Source organism: Acinonyx jubatus, chromosome D1 (assembly GCF_027475565.1).
Source record: "Acinonyx jubatus isolate Ajub_Pintada_27869175 chromosome D1, VMU_Ajub_asm_v1.0, whole genome shotgun sequence".
Classification (NCBI taxonomy): Eukaryota; Metazoa; Chordata; class Mammalia; order Carnivora; family Felidae; genus Acinonyx; species Acinonyx jubatus.
Window position 1 is genome coordinate 4,880,526 of NC_069390.1, and position 14,646 is coordinate 4,895,171.

General features: G+C 45.1%; 1 protein-coding gene across 6 annotated transcripts in view; it reads left to right on the forward strand.

The window, feature by feature from the left end:
- Window positions 1-14,646, forward strand: part of KMT5B (lysine methyltransferase 5B) — a 56,194-nt gene that overhangs the window by 18,976 nt on the left and 22,572 nt on the right. For 2 of the 6 annotated variants that reach the window (XM_053202823.1, XM_053202824.1), the window contains exons 2-4: window positions 3,186-3,421; window positions 9,171-9,318; window positions 14,271-14,339. In XM_053202823.1, the coding sequence (XP_053058798.1) occupies window positions 3,262-3,421; window positions 9,171-9,318; window positions 14,271-14,339 (377 nt within the window). In that variant the 5' untranslated portion in view covers window positions 3,186-3,261. Of the gene's footprint in view, window positions 1-3,185; window positions 3,422-3,692; window positions 3,787-3,854; window positions 3,983-9,170; window positions 9,319-14,270; window positions 14,340-14,646 lie in introns of those variants that run through there. The other 4 variants (XM_053202826.1, XM_053202827.1, XM_053202825.1 and 1 more) reach the window with 4 other exon arrangements.

Consider the following 14,646-nt stretch of genomic DNA (forward strand, 5'->3'; position numbering starts at 1 on the left):
GCATTCCCCACGAGTTGTGTGTTCCGTGAGGGCGTTCTCGAGATGGGCTTCCTCGAGGACCAGATGCACCTCGCCTGGTCCTGGTCCTGTGAAGGTGCAGACTCGGGGCGGAGGCGGGAGGGCCGGTGGTAGGGAGGCGCGAGTGGCGGCAGTCACGTCTTAAGGAGAGGACTTGAGAGGGTCAGGTTATAACTGGTATTTTACAGCCTAAAACACATAAGAGATCGTTCCTGTTAGGCATAGGCCACACCTTCATTTATTGATTCTTTCGTCACTCGAGGGCCTCGGATCCAGTTTGTGCTGTGCTGGAGAACAGGAAAATGAGTTCTTGGCCTCAGGAACCCGGGCAGTTAAGGAGGCAGGCAGACCATTGCAGTGTAGCGACATAAGGGTTTCCACCTAAGTTTTGTAGTAGGGATGTCCACCTGAATTTGGCAGTGAGGGTCAAGGAAGACCCTGGAGCGTGAAGAGGTTGGCCAGACGAAGAGATGGGTCAGACTGTCACAGGCACAGGCGAAGGAAGAGTGTCGTGGGCCTTGCCTTTTTTCCAAGCTTTCTTTGTCTTTATGCTTCAGAAGCATACTGCTCCTAATTCCTCTGCCTCTTCTTCTGAGTACACATACAGGACATTTGGTCGTCAGTAGGTCTCGTGTTCAGTCTGATAAAACGTAATAATTGAAAAATCTCCAGCTTATAACCACTGTGTCTGTAGTTTTACCTGCCTTTCCTTTTTTTCTTTTTAATTTTTTTCATGTTTATTTTTGAGACCGAGACAGTGCGGGTGGGGGGAGGGCCAGAGAGAGGGAGACCCAGAATCCGTAGCAGGCTCCAGGCTCCGAGCTGTCGGCACAGAGCCCGACGCGGAGCTCGAACCCACGAACGGTGAGATCGTGACCTGGGCTGAAGTCGGACGCTTCACCAGCTGAGCCACCCAGGCGCCCCGTACCTGCCTTTTCTGTTGTTCGTGCGGCGTCTTCTGGGTTTCGTGAGGCGGACAAGAACAATGAAAGGCTAGGCAAATGAAAGTTGAGTGCTAATTGAATTTAAGTGAAAGAGCCAGGAGAAGAATACATAGTAGAGAACGTTTGTAAACAGCATCCTTAGTACGGATCAGACGTTCTTTACCTTTGTACGTAAGCGTGTGGCTCACACACACGCTTTACCACTGTGAATTCACACACGAGTCCTGTGACCATGGAGGAGACCTGAGATCAGGTAAAAATTCAGTGTTTCGTATTTTTGTTGGGTATTGTTAAAGGCGTGACCAAGTATACATCTCTGGAAGTACCTCAGAATAGTTTATCATTTGTGTTGCTCTGTGCGTTCGTAAAAAAATAAGGGAAGTCGGCCTCTGGGTGGTCTAGCGAGAGACCCTCGGGTGGCAGTGCCGGGTTCTCCTGGGGATCCTGCCCCCAGCCTGATTGTGTGGCTCTGGGCACGAGCGTCAGCCTCTCTGGCGTCGGTTCCACGTGCACATGGAAGGAAAAGTTCAGATAGCTCTGAACTTTTGTGTTTTTGCACTTTCTTATCCTGGAGCCTTTTTAGTCTGATTTATATTAGAGCATAATTCCATAATGAGGTGATGCCACGGACATCCCTTTCTGTGATCTGTTACACTCTTATTTCCAAAGGGCCTTACAGATTATGAGCATCCCTCACTAGCCAAATCATTCACTTCCCAAATTCAGCTAATTAAAATTCAGATGGTGAGGGATATCTCTATATTGGCAGATATTACAATTACTCAATTTTTGTTGCTATTGTAAAGGCAGACATTTCATGATGGGCAAGACTTTGATATTTGAGTATCAGTCCCTGAAGTACCTTGAGCATTGACTTCAAACTGACAACAGAAAGGCAGAGCTGTTGTGGACAAAGCTTGACTTAGACCCCTTTTCTTAAGCTCTCCTCGTAACAGGAGAGAACATCCTTGGGATTTTCTCACACAGTTAATACACTGTTCCCAAAACATGTAATTTTTTTTAATATTCATTTGCTTATTTTGTTTAAAAAAAATTTTTTTTAATGTTTTTATTTATTTTTGAGACAGAGAGCGTGAGCAGGGAGGGGCAGAGAGAGAGGGAGACACAGAATCTGAAGCAGGCTCCAGGCTCCGAGCTATCAGCCCGGAGCCCGACACGGGGCTCAAGCTCACAGACTGTGAGATCATGACCTGAGCCAAAGTCGGACACTCAACTGACTGAGCCACCCAGGCGCCCCTATTTGCTTATTTGGGAGAGAGAGAGAGAGAGTGCACAAGCAGGGGAGGGGCAGAGAAAGGGAGAATCCTGAGTGAGTTCTGTACTGCCAGCACAGGGCCCAACGCCGGGCTTGAACTCAGGAACCGTGCGATTGTGACCTGAGCCAAAATCAAGAGCCCGATGCTTAACCGACTGAGCCACCCAGACGCCCCTACCAAAACGCGTAATTTGAGCAGATTATTAAGCTGTACCTAAACGTCCGCATAACAAGGTGCAAAATTATTCTTACTGGCAAGCGAGAGATAGACACTTACGAGCACTTAACTCTTTGTCGGTGGCTGTTTGCAGCACAAGCAATGAGCAACACGAGTGAATTCCTCTCCAGAGTCTGGGCGTGCTGAGTGACCACACAGATGACACCGGATGGCTTGGGGAGCCGAGTGGTCCGTAAAGAGTGGAAACATTAGTTACTAAGTTACCTTTTTTTTTTCCTCCAAAAAAGTCTTTATTAGTTATTACATACAGAGGGGAGGAGTTCGGTCCTTGGCTGCCACTCTCCTCACGGCTGCCAGGACGTCGCTCAGCACCTCTCTCGTCCTTTTGGCATGGATGTGCGTCCCCTCCCTTTTCTCGATGAACTTGTGGTGCGCTTGTCCTCGGAGGCGTCGGGCAGCGCATGGCGCACCTCGGGTGGCGTCCTGCACGAACTCGGGGTGTGCTTGGTGAGGGGGCCACGGCCGGGCCTTGGCTTGCTCCTGTCCTTCCCTCCTGGTGGCCCTTGCCGAGCACCCCTCCCGCGCCACCCCCCACCCCACCCCCGCCAAACGCAGAGCCTGGGCTGCTGCTCCTCGGTGGCCCCTCAGTGGCCCCGGCAGCCCGAGACGGAATTCCTTTCAATACTTTGTATCTTTCTCAAGGGTCCAGGCAGTATGGTCTCTTACGTACTTACCTCCCGGTTCTGTTTTTCATGTTTTGTTTTGTTAGGAGAGAACGTTGGAATTATTCTCTAAGCTATCTGAAGAGAACGACTCAATGCACCTGGGTCAGGCGGTCTGTGGGCATGAAGTGGTTGGGAGAATCCAAGAACATGGTGGTGAATGGCAGGAGGAGTGGAGGCAAGTTGTCTAATGACCGTCCGCAGAGCCCGGCCAAATTGCAGCCCGCGGGGAAGGAGGCCGCGAAGGCCGGCAGACACGCGGTTGAGAGGAGGTCGAGCAGATGTATGTACACGATGCAACTGTCATTTCCGTTGTCGCGCGGGGCGGTGATTCTTCGCAGCTTGTAACGTGTATTCTGTCTCTGCTGTTTTCAAAACAAGTTTTCATGTGCTCTCAGCTAACGGTGCAGGTTTTTCTTTCTTTCTTTCTTTTTCACCCTTTCAGAGTTTTGACAGTCCTTACTCTCCTCTGACGTGTACGCCTCTAGTTCGGTGCTTAATAAGATTGCTTTAATTATGCTTTTGTATCCATAACTTTAAGTTCTATTTTGTAGCGTGGATGTCTGAATGGCTGACCTGCTCTATAAACTGTATTAAAGTGCTGCTGCTGAATTTCTTTGAAGTTCAAACTGTATTTTTATGTTTGATGTAAGTATAAGTATGTATCTCTTTGAAAACTGAGACGTGTGAATAATAAATTCAACTCTCATTTACAGGGGAAACGGAATTTAGGGCAGCGTCACAAATTGTCGCCGTTCCTTCCGTTTCTGTAGGGCGGACGGTGGTGTATCCCGACATCAGAGCACTGTTGATGACGCGTGACTTCTCACCTTGCTCCTCCTTGGTGAGGGTGGGGCTGCTTGTGGAGAGTTCAAGAAATAGTTCTTTTAAGAGCAGGACAGTGCCCCGGGATGCGTGTGAGCCTTAGGTAGGCAGCTGCCTTAGGTGAAGATACCCAGTGGCGCACAGCCGCGTGAGGGAGGACGGCTTTTTCCGTTCTTGTTTTTCCTGAGGTTAATTTAGCCCCTCCGGAACATCCTTCGTTTGCGTTGGAATTGGCCCGCTCTGAGTAGGGTTGGCTCTGCCTGGCATTTGGAACGGTTTCAGGTAGATTGCACCAGTCCTGACTGATTACCCTGATACCTGTTAGAGGTTTATGCAATTTACGGGGCCCAGGCTGCCCTTAGCCTCTCCATATCAGAGCAGGTCACTGTGTCTGTAGTACACGAGGCAGAAATCCCTGCTTGGGGTAGGAGGGAGAGAGCCCAGGACTGGATAGATTTCTCCTATTCGTGGACACCCGCCCACCCTGTAGCACGTGACGGGAACCGAAAGGAATTGAGAAACGTAACGACTATAGCAGGGGTATTGGTTCCGGGCGGTAAATTAGGCGACTTTTTTTGGTCGGTTTTTAATTTTTCCATATTGCTGTTGGCCTTCTTTTTGGGCATCCCAGAGCAAAAAGGTCTTACAGTTGTTGGAGGTACGTGATAATTTAGAAAAAGGATCGTTAGATGGGCTACGCTTTGCCGTGTGTAGACAGATTTAGAGGACAGGCTGGAAAAACCCAGAGAGTTGAAGATGGACAGCATCGTATTGAGTGTCATTGGACAAGAATGATACAAAAAGAGCCAGTGATGAAGCAAAACAAAGCAATGTTCCATCTTAGGTAAACCTCAGTGATTTCACGTGACAGAGCCACAAAATACACGAAGCAGACGCTGACAGCATTAAAGGGAGAAACAGACAATTCAGTGATTTGGAGACGTCAGTTCCCCACTTTGAATAATGAACAGAACAGTGAGGCAGAGGATGAACAGGGAAAGACTTAGACACTACCCTAAACCAGTGCTTCCTGACAAACGTCTGTAGAACACTCCACCCACCAACAACGCACGTTCTTCTCAGGTGCACGTGGAACGTTCTTCAGGATAGGCCCATAGGCTAGGCCACGCAACAAGTCTCAACAGACCTGAAAGGATTGGAGCCATACATCGTACGTTCTCTGACCACAGTGGAGTAAAATTAGAAGTGAATAATGGAAATTTGAGAGAATCACAACAGTTGACTCCTTGAAAAGATCGACAAAATCGGCAAACCTCTATCCAAGACTAATCAAGAAAAAGAGCAGAGTCAAGAATGAGAGAGGGGACATTACTGCTGCATTACAGAAATAAAAAAGGTTATAATGGACTACTCTGAACACTTGGATGCCAACAAACTCGGTACCTTAAATGAACAAATTCCTAGAAAGTCACGAACTACCAAAATGGATTCAAGAAGAAACACAAAAATCCAAATAAACCTGTAGCATGTAAAGAGGTTGAATCAGTAATTTTTAAAACACACTACTAAGAAAGTCTCAGGCCTGGATGGCTTTGTTGGTGAATACCGGCAGACATCTAAAGAGGAATCAACACCAGTTCTTTACAGACTGTTCCAAAAAGTAGAAGGAAAGGGAGCACTTCCTCATGCAATAAGACCAGTATTAACTCTGCTACCAACACCAAAGACCTCACAAGAAAAAATACCCTAAAAAGTACAATATCTCTATTAAAGTATGGACACAAAATCCTCAACAAGATACTAACAAACCAAATCCAGCAACAAGTGAGAATGATTCTGTTGCATAAGCAGGTGGGATTTATCCCAGGAATGCAAAGTTGGCTTTATACCTGAAAATTAATGCTCCCACTTCAGTAGCACGATGGACAAAACCCATATGATCGTTCCAATAGATGCAGAAAAAGCATTTGACAGAATTCAGCACCCTTTCAGGGTAAAAGCACTCAACAGAGTAGGAACGGAAGGAAATTCTTCAACCTGATAAAGGACATCTGCAGAAACCCACAGCTCATGTCCTACTTAATATTGAAAGACCAGTAAATGCTTTTCCCCTAAGATCAGGAACAAGACGAGTATCTTTTCTCACCGCTTCTGTTCACTATTGTGCTAGAGGTTCTAACCACAGCGTTTAAGCAAGAAAATGAACTAAAAGGCATTCAGGTTGGAAAAGAAGTAAAAACCATCTCTCTTTGCAGACGACGTGATTGAGGAATCCACTAAAAAACATTAGAGCTTGGGGCGCCTGGGTGGCTCAGTCAGTTAGGCGTCCGACTTCAGCTCAGGTCATGATCTCACTGTCTGTGAGTTCGAGCCCTGTGTCGCGCTCTGTGCTGACGGCTCAGAGCCTGGAGCCTGCTTTGGATTCTGTGTCTCCGTCTCTCTCTGCCCCTCCCCTGCTCATGCGCGCGCGCGCTCTCTCTCTCTCTCTCCTTCTCTCTCTCTCTCTCTCTCTCTCTCTCTGTCTCAAAAATAAATAAAAACATTAAAAACAAACAAAAAACATTAGAGCTTATAAATGAGCTCAGCAGTATAGATCAGCACGCAAACTATAAAACTTACAGTTTGAAAACTGCAAGACATTATTGAAAGAAATTAAAAAAGACCTAAATAAATGGAAAGACATCCCATGTTCATTGATTAGAAGACTTAATATTGTTATGATGGCAGTACTCCCCAAATGATCTACAGATCTACAGGGATCTGTAGGGATCTACAGGGAGCGAACGCAGTCCCTATCAAAATCTCAATTGGCTTCTTTGCAGAAATTGACAAACGGATCCTAAAATTCTTGTGGAAATTCAAGGAACCCAGAGCAGCGAAAACAGTGTTGAGAAGGAACAAAGATGGCACACTCACACTTCTCAGTTTCAAAACTTACTACCAAGCTGCAGTGTTGTATTTGGCTAGACACCTATCCATGGAATAGAATCAAGAGTCTGGAAATAAGCCTTCATATTTGTAGTTGATTGGTTTTTGACAAGCATGCAAAGAAAATTAAGTGGGGAAAGAATAGTCTTTTAATAAATGGTGCTGGGAAAACTGGATATCCACATGCAAAAGAATGAAGTTGGACCCTACCTCACGGTATGTGTGAAAAATTAAAATGGATCAAAGGACCTTAATTATAAAATCCCTGGAAGAAAACAAAAGCATACATCTTCATGACTTTGGATCAGGCAGAGGTTTCTCAGATAGGACACTAAAAGCACAAGGAACAAAAGAAAAAAGGTAAATTGAAATTCATCAGTGTTCACAAACTTTTGTGCTTTAAGGGATTAACATCAAGAACATGAAGACACACTCACAGAAGGGGGAAAAACATTTTAAAATCACATATCCATCCGATAAAGGACTAGTATCTAGAATATATAAAGAACTGTTACAAGTCAGCAGTAAAAGACACTCCAATTTCTTTCTTTCTCTTTCTCCCTGCCTCCCTCTTTCTTTCTTTCCCTTCCTTCCTTGCTTCCTTCCTTTATGAGAGGGAGAGAGAGAGTGTGCACAGGGAAGGGGCAGAGAGAGGGAGACAGAATCTCAAGCAGGCTCCACGCTGCCAGCGTAAAGCCTGATGTGGGGCTTGAACTCACAAATCGCGAGATCATGACCTGAGCTGAAGTTGGATTCTTGACTGACTGAGCCACCCAGGCGCCCCACAAACTCCAATTTAAAATGAGCAAGGGAATCTGAATAAACAGACATTTCTCCAAAGACACACAAATGGCCAGTACATGAAAAGATGCTTGAAATCATTAGTCATCCGGGAAATGCAAGTCAAAACCACAAGGTACCACTTCACAGCTGTTAGAATGTGTCAAACTAAAAGGACAGATGGGGCACCTGGATGGCTCAGTTAGTTAAGCATCTCACTCTTGATCTCAGCTCAGGTATTGATCTCAGAGTAGTGAGTGCAAGCCCTGCATTGGGCTCTACGCTGAGCATGAAGCCTAGTTTAAAAAAAAAAAAAAATGTTTATTTATTTTTGAGAGACAGAGCGTGAGTGGGGGAGGGGCAGAGAGAGAGGGTCACATAGAATCAGAAGCAGGCTCCAGGCTCTGAGCTGTCAGAGCCCGATGTGGGGCTCAAACCTAGGAACCGTGAGATCATGACCTGAGCCGAAGTTGGACGCTTTAACTGACCGAGCCACCCAGGCGCCCCTGAACTGTGTGCTTTAAATGGATGAATTGTATGGTATGTGAATTACATTTCAATAAAGAAAAAACATAACGACTTTGATAGCTTTTACATACCTACATGCAAATGAATAACTTGATTACAAAACATATGCCTACCTACCTTTTGATAGGGCCTTAACATGTTGTGTTTAATTTGCTTTTTGAAAGAGTGTGGAAAAGAAAGTTACACCTTGCACTGTCTTTCATTCTTCCACATCTTAATTTTGAGAGGCTTCAAGTTATACTGTTGGCATAATTACATGCCTGAAAAGATTGTCTGTGACATGCATGTCAGGCTTAAATCAGCACGGATGAAACTTCACCCATTTAAGTTTGGCTTTCCTTTGCTCTCTTTATAAACACCATCATTAAACCTCATCACTTCGGTTATGTATTTCCGGCATTTCTCTATTTTTATCCATTCATTCAAAATCTGTTTTAGACAGGTTAGAAATAGGCCTGTCATTCTCTCTCTCCTCCTTTCCTCACTTCTGCTTCCTGACTCTGTAGTCACAGGCAAGTCTCTTCTCCTGTGGGCCTCAGCTACCAGGTGGGGAGTGAGGGTCACCTGCCCAAGAGGAGGATGGCAGAGTTCACCCCTCGGGGGGCCACCTCTTCGTACTTGATGTCCGTCCTGGCACTTCCTGCAGAGAGTTTCTTGTGTTCTTGTCTCCTGTGTCCCCCGGCCCTGTCCGCAGTGGCGCTTGATGCTGTCTTTTGCCACAGTGGTGAGCGTCCACTCATCCCATTTTTTGTCTTCCTTGATGGGACGGGGAAGGCATGTATTTGAGCCCAAGATTCTCACGACTACCCAGACCCTGTTCTTGGGAACCCTGGTAATATTACCTGCTAAGCAAAACGCTCTCGGTCATTCGCTGTGTTTGGCTTTCTGTCTGTGCAAAACGTACTCCGTTCTTAATGGCTGACTTGAGAGGGCAACGAAGCTAAAGGTTTTAAAGGTAGATTTAAGTAGTTTTCCCTTTGAGTTACTTTCCTTTCTCTTTCTTCTCACAGGTAATGGTAATTCGGGGTTCGAAGGCCAGAGTCGATATGTGCCGTCTTCTGGAATGTCTGCCAAGGAGCTCTGTGAGAACGATGACCTGGCGACCAGTCTGGTTCTTGACCCCTATCTAGGTTTTCAAACACACAAAATGAACACCAGGTAATTGTAAGTCTGTATCCTGAAGTGGAGCGGATGATGATGCTGAGTTTAAGACAATAGATGCTAGTTTTACTTTTAGTCAGAATTTAAGATGACATCAAAGGAAAGGTCTTTGCTGTAGAAGATTTTGTGTTTGAGGCAAGAAAAGCAACAAAAGCTTCCAGGAGTCTTGTCAGTTTTAATTCTGTGTTCTTATTTTATCTTAGGCTGTTCGTATGAAAATATAAAGCTGGGGGAGCATCTCCTAGTCTATTTTAAACGTTGTGATAATTAGCTGAAAGAAAAATCTTAGAAGCATCCTGTGAAGCCTTGAAAATACAATAATTTTTTTTCTACATAAAGTAGGTTACATCAGGGGTTTTTTCATGATTTTATTATAGAGTTTTCTTCTAACTAATTGCAACCGTATATAGGGAATGTATTGCCGTCATGTTTAATCTTTGAGATTCACCTCGTCATTGGAATGAAGAGAATGTTAAAGACCTGCATCTGTCTGTCCAGTCTGCAGATCAGAAAATAGACACGGAGGTGCTTTATCGAGGCTCACATGCCATCTGTATAAAATATGGTTAACACTGCTTTTGAAGTCTGTTATCCTTTAAATTTTTTAATTCACGGGGCGCCTGGGGGGCTCAGTTGGTTAAGCGTCCGACTTCAGTTCAGGTCATGATCTCACGGTTCGTGAGTTCGAGCCCTGCGCCAGGCTCTGTGCTGATAGCTCGGAGCCTGGAGCCTACTTCAGATTCTGTCTCTCTCTCTCTCTCTCTCTCGCTCTCGCTCGCTTGCTCACTCTCTGCCTGCCCTCCCCCTGCTCACATTGTCTCTGTCTCTCTCTGTCTAAAAAAAAATTTTCTTTTTAATTTTGTAATTCATGTTTGTTAAGCATCTCTCCCCTGAAAATGGCCCTTAGATACTTTCATGATTGCCACCAAACACTAACTCGGAACTTGACAACTTTCCCTCTTAACGTGAGTGGCAGAGGGCTTTCAAGTCTGGTGAGGTTGAGAATGTATAGAGCCAGTTCTAGGCCACCGATCCCTCCTACCTTCCTGATACTTGCAGTGGTGTTTTGTAGCTCCAGGGCCAGTGACCACCCCAGAGCAACTTGATCACCATGTGACTAGTCGCCGGTAGTTGGGGAGGGAGGCATTGGCGAATGAAGGTGATTAGAGGAAACTCTTGTGCCATTTTCCCCCTTTTAATTCTGTCCGTTGCTAAGATGAAAACAAAAGACTGTATGATTCGTTTATCAATTATTTTCTAAATCCAGAAAGAAGTGATTTGGATAAAAATGAGCCTTTGGTATTTTCAGGATTCCTGTTACCATAGATCTTTCCTTGCTAAAATGAAGTGACAGGTTGGAGTGGACTTGAGAACGTATTTAAATAGCTCCCTGACCTCAGAGGGGCAGATGCCTAAATTTTGTAAGTAGACAGGTGGATAGCTGTTGGCTGGGAAATCAGCAGTACTGGATGCCCTAATAGCCAAATAAAATCTGGTTTGCATTATTTTTTTCTTAAATTATTTTCTCAAGGAATGTTTTTAAAGTCTGGTTTTTTTTAGTAATCTCTATACCCAACGTGGGGCTCATACTCACAACCCCAAGATCGAGAGTCGCACGTTCTTCTGACTGAGCCAGCCGGGCTCCCCTGGTTTGCGTCATTTTCAGTCCATTTCCCTTCTTTTCCCCAGTGAGGCCACTGCTGCTTCTCCTAGAAGGTCCTGGTAATAGTTAAGAAATAAGAATCGCTTTCACATAACAGTCTTAGAGAGGGTCAGGCTATTACTGCAAAGGCCCATAATTATGACCTGAAGTCATCAAGGAAGAGAAAAAAGAGCTAGGTAGGTCACGTTCACTGTGCCCTGTATACTGAACTGTGGAAGCACATAAACCATCATGGAAAGACTGCATCAGAATAACAGAAGGGTCATTGGTTTAGGAAGGAACTCCCTATAGTCAATTCCCCGTCCTCCCGCCGTTCTTTGCTCCAGAAGATGAGCAGTTTGCCTGTTACTGGCTTCTACAATAGGAAGTTACTCCTATTTTTTAATAGAAGTCCTGACAACTGTTTCCTATAATTAGTTTTACATATGAGTCACTTGGGGAGTCTTGTTAAGATGCAGGTTCCGATTCAGTAGCTGTGGGCTGGGGCCTGAGATGCTCCATTTCTAACAAGCTCCTGACTGTACTTGGAACAGCGAGGTCCTAGGCCATCTGGCCTCCTGAGCTTTGTTGTGATGTCATGAGTACATAAAAGGTCCTTATCAGGGGGCGCCAGGTGGGGCTCGGTCAGTTAAGGGTCCGACTCTTGATTTCGGCTCAGGTCGTGATCTTGCAGTTTGTGAGTTGAAGCCCACCTCAGGCTCTGTGCTGACGGTGCAAAGCCTGCTTGGGGCTCTCCCTCTCTCCCTCCGTTTGCCCCTCCCCAGCTAGTGCTTTGTCTCTCTCTCAAGATAAATAAACTTCCTTATCAGCAGTTGCCTAGGCTCATTTAAAAACGTGGAGTCCTAAAATGTAAAATTTAGCGTTTACCCCACAAATGTTATTAAAACCCAAGACATTACTGTATCCGAGCATCCCTGAATTAAAATACAGGATCTAAAATTAAAAGTGGTTAGGGGTGCCTGGGTGGCCCAGTCGATTAATTGTCCAACTCTTGATTTTGGCTCAGGTCATGATCTCACGCTTTGTGAGTTTGATCCCCACATCAGGCTCTTTCAACACACAGCCCGCTTGGGATCGTATCTCCCAGTTTCTCTCTGGTGGACTCTCTCTCTGCCCCTCCCCCCACCCCAAAACAAATAAATAAATACACTTTTAAAAGAGGAGGGGCGCCTGGGTGGCTAAGTTGGTTAAGCGTCCAGCTTCGGCTCAGGTCATGATCTCAGGTTTCATGAATTTTGAGCAGTTTGTGAGTTCAAGCCCCACATCAGGCTCTGTGTTGACAGCTCAGAGCCCGGAGCCTGCTTTGGATTCTGTGTCTCCCTCTCTCTCTGCCCCACCTCCGCTTGTGCTCTGTCTCTCCGAACTGAATAAACGTTAAAAAAAATTTTTTTTAATCTATTTATATATTTAGGGGCACCTGGGTGGCTCAGTTGGTGAGTGCCCGACTTCAGCTCAGGTCATGATCTCACAGTTCATGGCTTTGAGCCCTGGATCGGGCTCTGTGCTGACAGCTCAGAGCCTGGAGCCTGCTTTGGATTCTGTCTCCCTCTCTCTCTGCCCCTCCCCTGCTCGCTCATTCGCTCTCTCCCATTCTCTCTCTCTCTCTCTCTCTCTCTCTCTGAAAAATAAATGTTAAAAAATTTATATATATATTTATAAAACTGGTTAAGCCACGTTAAACATCCAGAAGAAAACATTTATTCGTGTTTTCCACTACAACATTTAATTCTACTCCTAGAGTTTCTGGAGTAGCCATTGGTGTAGAGAGAGAGTCTGGTGCGCCCTGGTTAGAGCAGGTCAGCCGACAGCAGCACTGGCGCCTTGGGCCTGTGTGGCCGAGCCGGCACGTTGCTGTGTCCCCGGGCACCTTGCACCTTGCACCTTGCACCAGAGGCGTTCTTTTCAAAGGTATTTTAACGGATTCTTTTGCAAGCTGACATTTGGGAAGAACGCAGAAGTTTCATTAATGAAGCTTGTTAATCTGAGTGAAAGGCACACGTTTTCATTTAATCTTAGTCACTTACTTGAAAATAAGACTGTCTTTTCTGTTCTTTGTCTTTTGAGCAAGAATTTGTCAGAATGTTGACTTAACGTCATTCTCAAAGATACCACTTTACAGAAAATAAGGAAACTCTGTAGTGCTGTATTAGAATAATCGTAAATATTCCTTATAAATTGTTAGCGTATGGACTTGTCTTTCTGCGAGGTGTGAAAGATGGGACCGGAAGACACGACAGCTCGGATTCTCACCGTCCCAGCCGTCTGTGTATCTCTTGTGTGAGGGATCTCTTCGTTGCCCTGTTGGTACATCTGTAATTTGATTGTCGTTTTTTAAGTTTCTCTGTTTTACACCTGCTTCCCTCCCTCTGCTGCTTTCAGTGTGCCTTCAGAAACAGTGTTCGGATACAGCAGATATTTAACGATTTAAGAATTTCCTTAGCTGGCTCTATTCCGAATGCTTATTGTTTAAATCTTGATATGTCCCTCCATTTATGCACAAGTGAGTCAGAGTTGCAGCCGGAATATCTGGAAATGGTATAAACAAAGTAGAAACTTCAGTTTACTGGGAAGTACTTAGATTTAAGTGACTCTTGTCAATTATGAAAATTAAATTCTTCCCTGTAACCAGAGAAGAGAGTTGTTAGTCATGCCTCTGATTTTTTTAAAAACCAAGCGGAGATCTGGTACAAGTGCTGTTGTACAGCAGGGGGGATGCTTTCTGTCACGGCCCCTTGTTTTAGGCTGCGTGACCCAGAGATTTCAGTCTCCTGAGGCGCTGGGGAGACTCACTGGACGTTGGGCTGAGCAGGAGAGAACGTGACAAATGGGAAGAGCCCTCGTGGGACTTTTGGAACTTTTCTCTGTTATTTGGTCCAAGTTGTACTTCAGCCTGCACCCATCTTTCCAGTGCTGTAACTGTCTAATTTTAATTTGGTTGTTTACGTATTATGTTTCGTGTCCACTGTTGGATGCGAACTAGACATCAATCACCCTAAATATCACTGTAAAGTCAAGTGCTTGACTAGAAAGCGTAATGAAACTTCTAGACCTTCTAACTTAAAATGATCAAGGGGCAAATGATGTCGTGTGGGAAGGAAAGAATTTCAACATCTTGGCTTTTGTTATTATACTGAGTCTGCCCGTGGTGTCACAATCTTCTCGAGTGTCACAGCGTTCGTTTTAAGGACTTCTGCAACAACTACTATTGTAAGTCTGTTTAGAAATGACAAGTACAAATTATTCAAATAGTTTTTTATTGTTGTTGTTTGTTTTTGCATTTATATAGCGCCTTTCCTTCGAGGAGCTCAAGGCATTTTTCAAAATCTGACAGTTTTCCTCACAACAACCCTGTGAGGTAGGTAGAGTGCATTACAAACAATAATAAGATACCAACTAACCTGTTTCGGCCTTTATGATGTTCTCTTATGTTACGTAATTGGAGGTGTCAGCATAAACTCGACTTTTAGAACGTTTTGCAAACCTTTTCAAATAGTTTGGTCTTAGTAACAGCTGTATTTAAAGAACCACTTGTACTCCATAACAGGGTAATTTTGTAAGAGAAAGCATTCATCAAAAGATCAGGAGTCACTCCCTGGGATTAGCTGAGCACTGCCGGTAGGACTCAGCCGGGGGTGTCTCTGGTGGTGGTTGACTCTCAGGTC